This window comes from Panicum hallii, chromosome 5 (genome assembly GCF_002211085.1).
Source record: "Panicum hallii strain FIL2 chromosome 5, PHallii_v3.1, whole genome shotgun sequence".
Lineage (NCBI taxonomy): Eukaryota > Viridiplantae > Streptophyta > Magnoliopsida > Poales > Poaceae > Panicum > Panicum hallii.
The window spans coordinates 49,033,283-49,047,342 of NC_038046.1; the positions used below are offsets into that span (position 1 = coordinate 49,033,283).

The following is a 14,060-nucleotide window of genomic DNA, read 5'->3' on the forward strand; positions in this document are numbered from 1 at the left end:
TCGAGAGGAAGCACTTGTTTTTGTTCGGTTGATTAAGAGGTACTTGTTCGATCCAATTCTGAAATTGGTATGCTTGCTAGCTCGGTGCCAAGGCATCGAGGCCGCCGCTCAAGAAGCTCATGAATACCAGCCATGCTGCTGACATCCTGCTCAGAGGAGGCAAGTTCGATTGGTTCTGCAGCCAGGAGGGCCAGTTTGGGATCGATTTGCACCAATCTTGCTTCTAGATGCTCGATCTCTAGTGCGCAGGAAGTGCATTAGCATGATTTGTCTAATCTGAATTAATTTTTTGGAGTTTCAATCGATCTTATTTTCAATGTTTTTCTTAATTCTAGATTAGTGTTATTGCTGCATACTTGCGGTTAGATAGCTTATTTCAGCATTGATTTATTCCTAAATGCTCTTGAATCTCGATCTTGCTTCAGTTTATGGTGATCGTGTTAAACTTACCAGGATGAAGAAGAGGTGACCGTATACAAGCGAAACCAGGCAACCAAACAAAGTCCATTTCAATCTACGCTTAGCTGGTGCAGGCAACCAAATACAGATACCTAAAATACAGGTACCTTGCATTAGGTTGGCCAGGCTTGAGCTAGCGTGGGTTAGTTCCTTAGCCAGGGTAGAGCTAGTCACCCAACCAAACACCCCCTACGAGACTCTGCCTTGCCTAATTTTTTTTTTCCTGAGCCCGGTACTAAAAATAACATTATCAGCTTTGTTGTTCCAATTTACATCTGTTTTCATCTATCAATGATCAAAGGTACTATAAAGAGTTTGACGAAGGAATCTAAAACTTCTTATATTTTGGATTGAGGAGGGTGTACCTTGCAATTTATTGATCATCGTCCATCGTGTCATCTTTGCCGGTACTCGACCCACAAGCAGCTAGCTTGCACAGATTGCATATCCTGCCCTGTTTCATGCCCAAACCTAATGTTCTCTCCCTGCACTTAAAATTAGTTCTCAAAATTCTCAATACATGGAGCCTCCGTAATACAGGCAAAACAAATGATAAAAAGTATGAATGAAGTTTTTCAATTAAAATGCAATAGTCTTCCAAAGTCTTAAAGAGATCTCAATACATAGAAGTCCACATAACCAACGTTCTCACACATCAGGAAAAAACCATCAGAGTCCATGACAAAGGAAAAGCACCAAGCGAAACTAGCTAGCGAACCGACAGATCCCTATGAGTCACATTACCAAAAAAGAGGCACCAAGCAAATTAAGCGACCCTGTCCATTAGGGTTTGTTCCGCGCTGCGGCCGCCGTCGGGTACCAAAGGAATCCGAAGTCCCATGAAACCTCGGCGTCGTCAATCTACAATGACCATGCACCAGCAGACACCACAATTAATTACTTCCTGACTGAATCTAGTAGCCAATGCGACAGCGTTTCTCAAGAGAGCTCATCGCTTATTACCTTCCAGTATTGTCCATGGATGCTGCTGCCAGGCGGACTCACGGAGCCAGCAGCAGCAGCTCCTGGTTCGCTGGCTCGCCCTTGTCCCTCTTCAGGTCCGGCGGCAATCTCAGCCGCTTCTGGTTCGGCAGGTGGCCCTTGCCCCTCTTCTTCTTTGGTGGCCCTTGCCCTTGGCCCTACGAGCACGGAACTGTAGCCTGAAGCCGCGGCGTTGTCCCGCCCCGCTTCTTGTTGTTTCTTGAAGAGCTTCCGCCGCGTAGCGACGGTGGCCTCCAGTGGCGGCGGCGGCGTAAATAAGCGCTGCTGGATCGGCTGCGCCATGGGAAATCCCGGACCAAGGAGCAAGTCCGTTGCGGTACTGTTGCTGCCGAGGCAATCTGGTGGTGTCTGGAGTACCTGCTGGCCATGATGCCCTACCTGCAGTTGGGACACGTTGAGAGATGCGAAGGGCGCTTGAGGAGGAAGGGGGTGCAGAGAGGACGACGGAGCTGGTTCTTGAGCTTGAGCCGGAGGAGGATGCGGAGACGGAGTAGTAGGCAAAAGCGTTTGAGAGGAAGAAGCTTCTGCTTGAAGGTTTGGCCGTTCGTCTCCTTTGTCAGGGACGCGCTTCTCCTCCTGCTTCAAACTCAACCGATATTTCTGCAACGCGTGAGCAGATGTCAGAAAAAAAATAATTCATACAGTTCCTACTTCAGTTTTCTTAGCTTAGTCTGCCAAAGAGGGCTTGTAATCACCTGAAGGTGGCTTGCCACATTCTCTCTGGTAATTCCATCAACGTTCATCAAGGCCAATATTTTCTTCGGCACAGCATCTGTAGACAAGCAACAGGGGCGGGAAATGAGATTAGATTAGCTCAATCTTCAGAGTCCTAACACATCAGGAGAGATAGCGTGCTACCTTCCCCGAGGATGTTGTACGCCTTCAGAAACATGTCGTGCAGTTCCTCGGTCCACACGACCCTCTGCTTCCCGCGCTGCTGCTGACCGTCGTCGCCGGCCGCCAGCTGCTGCTGCTGACCGTCGCCGGTGCCGTCGCCGCCGCTGGGCAACGAGGGGGTCGCGGGCCCGGCAGCCGCCGCGCTGGAGGACGCGACCTTCTTCTTCCGCTTCGTGGGCTTGCTCTGCGCGGCCGCCTCCATGGGCGGCGGCCTGGACTTCTTCCGCTTCCTGGGCTTGCTCCGCGCGGCCGCCTCCATGTCGGAGCCGCGGCTGCCGTCAGCGCCGGCCGCCTCCGGCGCCATGGCTGAGGCATGCGGTGTCATGGAAGACGGTCATTCAGGTACGCTGGGGATGTGGCGACCAAGTAAGGAGAGCGAATGGGTGCGATCCGTACGGATCCATGAGCGTCCATGGTTTATATAGCACGGCGGTTGGCGAGTCGGTTTAGAAAAAAAAAATCTATCTCCATCACGCTGCTGCTTTGGAATGCGACGGTTAACAGCTGGAGCGTCTCCTCACTTTATCTGTAAAGGAATATTCTTGACCGGAAACGGCAGGAACTCCTGGATACAGACTGGCATACATGCGGCAGAGGGCGGCGGGTTACGTTTGAGGTACGGCGCGGTCGGTTCGTGTGTCGAGGGATCGGCTCGCTCGTCGTCGATGAGGGCTGATCCCTAGTTTGTTTGCAGGCCCGTTAAGCAAAAAAAAAAAAATAACCGAACTGGATTCTCTTTTCGAAAAAATGTAAAACCGCATGTACTTATATGACCACGTATCTTATCTCATTTCTCTCCATCCAACCGTTGAATAGTACCTAACAATGATTCTTTTAACTACCCATGACTCATGTCACCAATGATTAAAAACTCCATCGCTCCCGTTTCAAATCCACAGCGACTCGGATGTTCCGATGGCTGTAAAGGTGAACGAAAAACTCATGGCTCGCTGGCTCGCTCGGCTCGGCCCAGCTCGCTAAAAAATATTACTAAGCCGAGCTAAGGTTTTAGCTTAGTGTTTTATCAAACCAGCTCAAGCTGGCTCATAAGCCGCTCGTGAGTCGAAACGAGCCATAGCTAAAGCCCAAAATGAGCCACTCATCCTAGTCCAATATATTATACCCTAGCTGGCTAAAACCCAAAATCCTAGCCCCCTCTCCCCGACCCCGACTCCCTAATCCCCCATCAGACCGTCACTCGTCGCACAACACCATCGCCCTGGTCCTCTACCGCCATCGATATCCAGCTTTAGACCCTAGAGACAGGCCGCCGGTCGCGCCCGGCTGCACCCCCCCCCCCCCCCGTTATCGTCATAATTTAGCTGGGGCAGAAAGTGGGCCGCGAAGCAAGATGAGCTCAAAAGATAATCGTAGTGGGCTTGCGAATCGGCCCCTGCGTGGGCGTTTAAGGCCAGGATTGGCCATGTATCTAGATACGTGTGTGCGTTTAAAATAGTTTAGATAGAGATAGCCAGGATTCATGTCGTAGTCAGTTAGGATTGGTTAGGGAAGGAAGTCTCCAGACTACAAATATATACCTTGGACTACGAATGAATAACGAACAAACAATCATTCACAAACAACTCTCGGCACGTCGCCACCCTTGTTCTAGGGTTTCTCGGGTAAGTGTCGTGCAGCCCCGATCACGCTTCGGGCAGCATCGTTCCTACCTGTCTACCTTTGTGTTTCTCGTACTGAAGCATTGTTGATGGCGAGTAACACTAGTTATCTTGGTGTTTATAGAGTAGCATCGGCTCTTTCATGCTTTATTCATGCATCGTTTGTTACCTGTGAACGTTTAGCTATCCTCGTGCCCGATCTCGGGTGTAAGGGCAGAACCTTGCTCTGTTCTTGATTAGTAGATCCAATCTGTTATGGTTAGTCTTTGTTCATCGAAGATTTAGCTTAACATCCGCATGATTAGGCTCTTCAAACGGGTTGAACGTTCCGGCAGTACGCTTGATGCTTTTTATCAATCTAAAAATAGATTTGTCGCAGGAAATCTCCAGCCGGGTGGCGGAAAGCACCCGCCTAATCCTAGTTAAGGATGGGTTTGGAGGGGACTTAGGAGCGCTTGATCGGTGGATAGATGAACGCAGGAAAGACGCGAGGATTTAGAGTGGTTTGGGCCGCCAGAGTGTAAAACCCTACGTCCACTTTTGTGTTGTATTGCCTGAGCCTTGTGTGGAAACTAGCGTGAGCTTGTTTGGAACTTGTCCTCTAACGAGTGCACTCTCCCTTTTATAGTTCAAGGGAGGTTCTTACACTGTGCGGGACCCCGACAGATGGGCCCGGCCAACAGGAGCCTATTCTACGAGAGATATGGAAATCTTCATCTCCAGCTCCTCTCCGTAGTCTTCTCAATCGAGAAGTTGATGTGCGTATCTACAGCCAGAATATGGCCGTGTGCAGCCTTGTCTTGTGCAATGACCGCTGTCAGTGCTGCCCAACAGTGGAGCCGTGTTGCCACTGTTGGGTGAGAACCTGTCAGACGAAGGGGCAGTGCTGACCCGCCGCGCCGTTGCCTCCGCGCACACTGTAGCAGCGCACGCCTCGGCTCACCTGTTACAGGCCATCATCACGCCGTGCGCGGCGCTGTGACGGGACTGTACGCCGCCTGCGTATAGTAAACGGTGACACGACGCGATGCCTTGGAAACAGGCGGGCTTACCGTGGTGTCAGCCTACCTGCCCCGTGTGTCAGTGGCAGGCCACGCTTTTTGACTTGGGCGCGCCCGGCCCAACTACCGCATTAAATGCTGGTAGGTGGGCTGGAGACCCGTGAGGGACCTCCGGCAACGGGTGCGTGGCAGGGCCAGCCCCGCTCCCACCGCGGGGGCGGCACGTGGTGGCACCGGACCCCTTTCACAGGGGAAGGGGGTCCGGGCTCCCGAGGCCGGTTGGAGCGGCCAGGTCTGTGATGGTCCGGTCATCACACGTGGCGGCCCCGGACCTCCCTGGGGAGTCCGGGTCCACGGGAGCTACCCGAGAGCTCTCCAGCCTCCCTGGGCACGTGGAGGCCCCGGACCAAGAAGAGCACGGGGAGGGTCCGGAGACCATGGTCCCAGCTGTCAGGCCCGGGCCGTATGCTACGTCATCCAGAAGGCGAGGGGGAGATTAGGCATGGTGTGACGCTTAGGGCCTGGACACCCTAGCATGAGGTATCCCTGTCCGTATGTACCGACAGAGGCCCCCGGGCCCACCTTGGGTGAAGGATGAACCCGTAGGTGGGGCCAGTCCCCAGCATTGCACCGGGTGGACAGCCTGTTCCCGCCGAGGAAGGGCATGGATGACTTTTCCCTCAAAGCGGGATCCCCGAGGGGCCCGTCCCCCGCCCGCGCCGTGCGCGTCAGGCGGTTCAGATTCTTGTCTTATTCGAGCCCGTCCCGCGACTCGGGCGGTTCGGATTCCGCATTTCCCCCCTTTCTTCCAGCGGTAACGCCTTTGTCTGGCGGGCCCGGGCCCACCGGTCATTGGGTGTGAGAGGAGGGGGCCTGGTGCAGGCAACCGTTCGACTTCTCCTCGGTCGCCGCAGAGCGCAAGAGGGCAACAACCTTTTGCATAAAAGGTAAGCGCTGAAGGGAACAGCTACCTTTTCGCTCTTGCCTTCAACAGACGCCGTAGCGCCCCTTCGCCTTCACAATCTTCCTTGCGATCAGCTCTCTTGCGCTCGGCTTCCTTCTATTCCCTGCTCCCTTGCGATCCATCCATAGCGATCTCAACATCCATTGCCATGTCTTCGCTTCCTTTCCCGCGCCGCTTCCAGAGCCAGACTCAGCTGGACTCGGTGCGCCGCCTTCTAGGATGGTTCGCGCCGGCGCAAGCCGGGAAGATTAGGGCTGGCAAGATCCCCCTCCGCGACCTTGCCACGGGGGAGTTCGTTCTCTTCAACCCGTACATCATGTGCGGGTTGGTTTCTCCGATCTCCTCCTTCTTCCTCCTGCTCCTGGAAGAGTTCGGCCTCCAACTTCATCATCTCACCCCCACTCCGTCCTCCTTGTGGTGGTCTTCGCCCACTTTATGGAGATGTTCGTGGGGGTGCGCCCCTGCACCACCATCTTCCGGCATTTCTATGCCTTGGTTGGGACCGGGAGGAGCAAGCGCGAGGTCGGCGCTTACTACTTCCAGCTCCGGCACGGGATGGCAAACTCCTACATCGCCGCCTTCTCCAGCTCCAAGTGGGAGGACTGGCGTGAAGGCTGGGTCATTGCGGAAACTAACCCTCATGACCGCCTGGAGCTGCCAACCGACGGACCCCAGAGTGACCGGAGCACCTGGAAGGCCAAACCGACGATTCCGAAGGAGCTCGACCCGGTCCTTTATCGGGTCAAGAATCTCCAGCGGAGCGGCCTGACATCCCTGATGGTGCTGGGCGACTTCCTGAAGCGGCGGATCGCCCCCCTGCAGCAGCGGTCCCGGATGGCCTACATGTACACGGGGCTGAACGACTGCAGCAGGATCATGCGGGGGCCCGGCTCCGAATTCACCAGGGCGGAGCTGGAGGCGGCGCTCCGAGCGATGACCGGCGAGGCGTTCAGCCCAGAGTCCCTGGTCCTCCCGAGCGGGGTCAAGGCCCTGTGCGAGGACCAGGCGTTGCGGTCATCAGTCCTGACGTCGATGCCGACCCTGGACGAGGGTGGCCAGGCGGTCCAGCAACTGGGAGGCGACCCCAACCGCGGGCTCCAGATCCCTGGCGCCACACCGGACCGCCAGCAACGTACCAGCGAAGGTCCCGGGGAGCCAAGACCCGGAGGTCCGGCTCCCGGCGGGAAAGGGAAGGAGAAGGTGCCGGTGCCGGAGCACCGGCACAAGGACGATGTGGGTGCTGCCCCGGCGCAAAGGAGCGACGAGGCTCAAGGGGCGGCACCTGCACGGAGCAACCAAGCCGAAGGGGGCAAGTCCCGGAGGCTCCAGTGTGGCGACGGCTCTTTAGTCGGGGAGCCGGCGCCCAAGCGTCAGAAGACGGCGGGGGCGGAGGAGCAGAGCGGAGCTCCACCACCTCCGCCACAACGCCAGCAGCCGGAGAGGAGATCGGAGGAGGCGCATCAGCTTTCTCCGAGGCAGCAGACTCCTCCACCACCACCGCCGACCGGCGATGCCACCACCACCGTCCGAGCCCAGGCCACAGACCCCACCGCCGCCAGAAGCACCGGTGGCCGGGGACACCCGCCAAAGGTCTGGGGGATCCTCGGTAGGGAAGAAGGTCCCCCCAGCCGCCCGGGGCAGATGGGAGTGGTACGACTTCGCGTAAGTAGTCTTCTCAGAGTTTTTCATTATCCCTATTAACTTCTGGGCTTTAACCATATCGGTGATACGGCAGGCCCCAATCTTCAGATGCACCAATTGGAGGATCCGGCCCCCAGCCAGCGCCGGAATCTTCGGCGTCGACTCCAGCAGGACCCCCGCCTGGGACAGCTCCAGAAGCCTCCGGACCTAGGGGTCCGGAGCCGGAGGCCACCACACCGCCACGACCCAAAGCCGCCCCCCAGGAGGAGGCCGCCAGACCTGCTGCGGCGATCGAGGCACCGGCAGCAGCGCCGGGCATTGAGGCCGGGCCCTCTCCAGCTGAGCCAGCAGCAGAGGGGGCCGCTGCCACGGCGGAGGCTGCAGCGCCGGAGGCAGCGGAGGTGGCGAGACAGCTGCACCGGAGGACGCTGAGGTCACCAGCACCGCCGCCCCACCAGCGGAGGAGGAGGAACCGGAGGTGGTGCTGGGAAGGCGCCTCCTCCCGAGCACAGCGGAGATCCCTCTCCCCCGGCTCTTTGCCAAATGCCAGCAGGCTCAGAAGGAGCTAGAAGCTGGCATTCACCGGGAATGGGAGAAGCTGGAGGCGGAGCATCTCCGGCTCTCCGACTGGGAGCACCGCCTAGGGGACCGCATCAATTCCGTCTCCGCCCGCTACACCGATGAGCGCGCCAAGCTCATGCTGGAGCGCGAGCTCCTACAAGAGCAACTACAGCAGGCTCGTGACCGGGAGGCAGCAGCGTACCAACGGGAGAGAGCGGCCATGCGGCGGGAAGCGCTAGCCCTCGAGCGGGAGCTCACGGCGGAGCTGAAGGTGCAGGCGGTAGCAAATAGGGAGCAGACCGCCCTGGAGCTGGCCGACCAGGGCAAGAGGGCAGCAGCAGCGATCAAGGCGCAGGAGACCACCCTTGTAGAACTGGCGGTTGCCGCAGCGAAGAGAGAAGAAAGGCTTGCCGCCCGCGAAGCAGAGGAGGTGGCCCGGCTCCAGGAGCTCCAGAAGAGGGAAGAGGCCGTGGAGGAGGAGCTGGCAGCCGGGACCCGGAGGCTCCAGGAGCGCGAGGCAGCCCTCCAGGAGAGGGAGGCGAAGGTGGAGGAACTCTTGGCGGAGCGGATCGCCAGCATCGGCCAGATCACAAGATGGGTTGGTGCGGTGAACCCTCTGCTAGAAGCACTCGGAGCTAACCCCATCCAGGTGACGGAGGCTCCATCTCCACTTGGCGCCGCCCTCCAGGTGCTGGACTCCACTGCCGAGCGGCTGCGGGACATGGAGGCCAGCATACAGGACCTCCTGGAGATGGAAGGGCGTGCAGTTGCTCGGGGGATGGCGGAGTACATCCTCACCAGCTTCCGGAGCCATGACCCCGCCATCCAACTGACTCCCGTCCTGGTCGGACCCCTCCGGGCAACGGCAGCCGCCGCGCAAGAAGGAGTCCAGGAGGCGGCCGACATGGTCGTGGCACGCATCCGACGCCGCCCCGAACCTGCAGAGAGTGGGGGTGCCGCCGGACAATAGTGCTAGTATCTTTTTGTTGTTTCTTTTGTAATATAACTTTTGTTATTGTAAGATAACTTTGTGATGTTGTGCACATTATCAGTAATGATTTAAGTATTTCATGCGTCTACTTTTGCGAAAAACCTAGCTGTTTTCCTGATTGTTGATCTGTAAAGTGTTCTCAAGCACACCAAGGTCCCGTGGCCCCCTGGGAGGTAGTCGCGATAGGTCGGGACTAGCTGCCATAGAACCGAAGTCCTGCACATGACTTAGGATCGACGTTTAGTAGATGTCCCCATGAGGTCCCAGTCTAGCCAGCAAAGGCCTCCTGAGTTGCATAGCGAGTCAGAGCACCGGGGCCTAAGTTCGGGGATCAAAGGGGTCCCGGCCCCCGGGTCCATTGTTCGAGGTACAACGATACTCGCCCTAGGGGGGCAGGCGTGTAGGCTTAGGGTACGGAACCAGGCTAAGCGGCTACACGGCCCTGGACCCCAGCAAAGAACGAGCACGTCTCCCTGAAGCCAATTCCCAGGTGTCCGGTTCCTTTTCTCCCACGAGACAGGGGTCCCGGGCAGAGACGTAGCGTAGCAACTTAAGTAGGCCCTTAGGCACGACACAGACGTGAAAAATCACGTGGGGGGTTAGCGTAACGAGAAGCAAGGAAAAAATAGAATTGCATAGACTTTAAGGACATACTGAAAAACAAATTTTTCCTTAATGAATTGGTACAGAAGAGTTGTGCAGTGGACGCCAGGGGCCGGGTTTACGAGGGCGGACCTCCACCGCCCTGGTCTGCACGTTGGGCTACCAATTACAAAGGAAAAATTTCCTCTCAACTAGGTCCTAGGGGTAGAACTTACGGAGGTGCTCAATGTTCCATGGATTGGGTAGTTGCATGCCTTCCTCCGTAGCCAAACGAACAGATCCGGGTTGGCACACTGTTGTCACCTTGAAGGGCCCCTCCCAGCTCGGGGAGAGCTTGTGCAGGCCCTCCCGGTTTAAGATTCGTCTTAGGACTAGGTCCCCAACCCGGAGCTCCCTACTGCGCACGAACCGTTGGTGATAGAGCCGGAGCGCTTGGTTGTACCGTGCGTTTCGGACTGCTGCTCGCCATCTGCGCTCGTCGACGAGGTCCACGTCTTGGCGACGCTGCTGTTCCTGCAAATCCTCATCAAAAACCTGGACTCGCAGGGAGCCCATGGTGATCTCCGGGGGAAGGCACGCTTCGGCCCCGTAGACCAAGAAGAAAGGGGTTTCCCCTGTTGCCCGGCTGGGTGTGGTCCGGTTTCCCCAGAGCACATTCGGAAGCTCATCAATCCACCTTGCGCCATGTTTCTCAAGATCGCAGTAGGTCCGGATCTTGAGTCCTCTGAGGATCTCAGCATTAGCCCGCTCGACTTGGCCATTGCTACTGGGATGCGCCACTGAGGCGAAACAGAGCTGGATGCCAATGTCCTCGCAGTACTCCTGGAAGTATTGGCTCGTGAACTGAGTCCCATTGTCGGTGATGACCCGGTTTGGGACCCCGAACCGGCACACAATTGACTTGAGGAAAGCGGTTGCTGACGCCTTGGTGATGTTGACCACTGGAGTTGCCTCTGGCCACTTGGTGAATTTGTCAATGGAGACATAGAGGTACTGATACCCGCCGACGGCTCTAGGGAAAGGTCCCAAGATATCCAACCCCCACACGGCAAAGGGCCAAGAGGGAGGAATCATCTGCAGCGCCTGAGCTGGAGTGTGTATCTGCTTTGCATGGAACTGACACGCTTTGCAGGACCTTACCAACTCAGTTGCATCCTGGAGCGCTGGAGCGCTGTCGGCCAGTAAAAGCCATGCCGGAAGGCTTTACCGACCAGCGTGCGGGATGAAGAATGACTTCCGCACTCGCCTCCATGGATCTCCGCGAGCAAGTCGCGGCCCTCTTCCTGGGTAATTCACCGCATGAGGATGCCGTTGGCGCAACGGCGGTAGAGATCCCCTTCTACCACTGTGTATCGCTTAGCCATCCGGACTATGCGCTCAGCAGATGCTTGGTCTTCAGGAAGGAAATTATCTTTCAGGTAGTCCCGGACCTTAGAGATCCATGCATCGGGACCTTCCTGAGAATTTGGGCGTGGCTCCCTGTGGCCTTCGGGACCCTCGAGGGAGCACACGACCCTTAGCGGGATCCACGGATGGAGCGCCGTCGGGACCGCTAGTTTCGTGGTGCTAGTCCGACCCCTTTCGCCCAGGTCGGCAGGCTGGGTGGAAGGCTTCAGTAGACGTCTCTGGAAGACGCCCTCAGGCACGGGTGCCTGAGTCGATGCGCTCGCGGAGAGTGCATCAGCTGCTGAGTTGCCCTCGCGTGGAACATGTTGCAGTTTCAACACATCGAAGTCCCTCTCCAGCCTCTTCACGTGAATGAGGTAGGCTGCAAGCTGGGGATTGTTACAGCAACAATCCCCCCGGACTTGCCTGATGACGAGTTGGGAGTCCCCTTTGACCAGGAGCTCCCGGACCCCCAGGGACAGAGCCGCCGTGAGTCCAAATATCAAGGCCTCATACTCCGCCATGTTGTTGGTGGCCTCAAAGTCGAGGTGCACCATGTACTTCAACTGCTCACCACGTGGGTCGATGAGGACCACGCCAGCCCCCGCTCTCTTGCTGCGGGCGGACCCATCGAAGAAGAGTGTCCAGTGAGGTCCGGTGAACACTGGAGCCCTGACCTCCTGACGTGGGGGGTCCGAGTCATCTCTCGGACCCCCAGGGACACTTGGCGCTGGTGTCCACTCCGCGACGAAGTCAGCGAGGACCTGACTCTTAACGGCATGGCGTGGTTGGAAGTCGAGCTGGAATCCAGCGAGCTTAGCTGCCCACTTGGCGATGTTGCCCGTGGCGTTGGAATTGTGGAGGATGGCCCTCAATGGGTAGGAGGTGACCACCACAATCTTGTGGGACTGAAAGTAGTGGCGGAGTTTCCTGGATGCAACGAGTGTGGCATAAAGAAGTTTATGCGTCTCAGGATACCTGGCCTTTGTCTCATGAAGGACCTCACTAACGTAGTAGACCGGCTTCTGGACGGTCCTGACTCTGCCAGCCGGAGCGGATCCTTCTGCTTGAGCTGGGGACCCGTCGGACCCCATGTTGCTTGGTGCTTCCTCGGGTCGGGACCCGGCCGGACCCTCCAAAGTAGGGCTGGTTGCTGGCGTGGTGGAGGCCGGACCTCCTTCTCCTGCAGGGGGGTCCGTGGAGGCCCCCTGTGGGAGACGCTCGGACCTCTCTGTGACCAGCACCATGCTGATCACTTCAGCCGTCACTTCGGTGCGACCAGGACCGGCAAGGAGGTGAGGTACTGCTTCATCTCCTGGAAGGCACGCTCTGCCTCTTCAGTCCATGCAAATGGAGCGGACCCCCTCATCAATTTGAAGAAGGGAAGCGCCCTCTCCGCCAGCCTCGAGATGAAGCGGCTGAGGGCTGCAAGGGACCCCGTCAACCTTTGGACATCCTTGAGACGCGCAGGGGGACTCATTGCCTCGATCGCCCGGACCTTATCCGGGTTGGCCTCGATCCCCCGGTGGGAGACCAGGAAGCCAAGGAGCTTTCCCGCCGACACGCCGAAGACGCATTTCTCGGGATTAAGCTTGGTGGAGGTCGCTCGTAACTTGTCGAAGACTTGAGCTAAATTTTTCAGGAGAGAATTTGATTCTCTAGTCTTGACAACGATGTCATCAACATACACCTCAACTATTTCTCTAACCAAATCACCTAAAGTTATGTTCATTGCACGAGCAAAGGTGGGTAGAGCATTAAGCAATCCATAAGGCATAACTATATAACAATAAAGACCATCCACTGTTACAAAAGCTGTATGCTTCCTATCATCCTCAGCCATTTTGATTTGGTGAAAACCTGAATAGGCATCTATGAAGGACAGCAAATCACGTCCGGAGGTGGAGTCTACAATTTGGTCTATACGCGGAAGTGGATATGGGTCTTTTGGACATGCCTTATTAAGATTGGTGTATTTGATGCACATCCGAAGCTTTCCTTTTGCCTTCGAGACCATGACCGGGTTGGCCAACCACACTGGGTGGTAGACCTCCTCAATGAAGCCAGCCTGTAGCAGCTTGCGGACCTCTTCACGGATGAAGTTTTGCCGCTCGATGGACTGCTTGCGTGGCTTCTGCCGGACCGTCCTGGCATCAGGGTGGATCCCGGGCATCTATGACGGTTCCCAGGCGAACACGTCGACATTTGCCCGGAGGAAGGCGATGAGCGCGCTTTCCTATTTCTCTCCCAGATTCCCACCGATGCGGGTGGTCTGGGAGGTCTCCGCTCCGACCTGGACGGTCTTCACGGGTACATCGTCCGTGTCGGACGGACGGACCTTTGGTGCCTTGGCTAGAGCCTTGGCACGCGAGGTGGAGAGGTCGGACCTCTGGGCGCCAGCTGCAGGGGCAAGCCCTGTTGCCAGCGCATGGAGCTTCTCGACCGCCACGACGGCAGCGGCCCGGTCGCTCTGGACAGTGAGGACGCCTGCCGGAGAAGGCATCTTCAGGATCAGGTACCCGTAATGGGCAATGGCCATGAACCGGTACAGAGCCGGTCTGCCAATGATGGCGTTGAAGGGGAGGTTAACCTCCGCAACCTCGAACTGCACGTTCTCGGTATGGAAGTTGTCCTCCGTGCCAAATGTAATCGGTAGGGTGATGGTCCCCATCGGGTACACTGGGTCCGGGCCCACTCCGGAGAATAGGCGCGAAGGAGTTAGCATGGACTCCGGGATCTGCAGGTGCTTGAACGCTGCATAGCTGATGACGCTGAGGCCTGCTCCTCCATCGATCCGCACGTGGTGGAGGCAGACGTTGGCGATGGTGGGTACCGTGACAAGCGGCAGCACACCAACACCCGCCATGTTCTCCGGGCAGTCCGACGGCCCGAAGGAGATGGTGGTTTTCTTTCACCGCTAGTGGGGCGCCGCCTTC

The 14,060-nt window shown here is 57.2% G+C and overlaps 1 protein-coding gene across 1 annotated transcript; it reads right to left on the reverse strand.

Annotated features, from left to right (window-relative positions):
• Positions 1 to 1,094: 1,094 nt before the first annotated feature.
• On the reverse strand, positions 1,095 to 2,734 carry LOC112895557 (probable transcription factor GLK2). The gene is made up of 4 exons (XM_025963520.1): positions 2,320 to 2,734; positions 2,157 to 2,233; positions 1,423 to 2,061; positions 1,095 to 1,320 (listed from the first exon to the last, which is right to left on the reverse strand). The coding sequence occupies exons 1-4, from the start codon at positions 2,681 to 2,683 to the stop codon at positions 1,243 to 1,245; spliced, it is 1,158 nt and encodes a 385-aa protein (XP_025819305.1). The 5' UTR covers positions 2,684 to 2,734; the 3' UTR covers positions 1,095 to 1,242.
• Between the last annotated feature and the right edge of the window lie 11,326 nt (positions 2,735 to 14,060).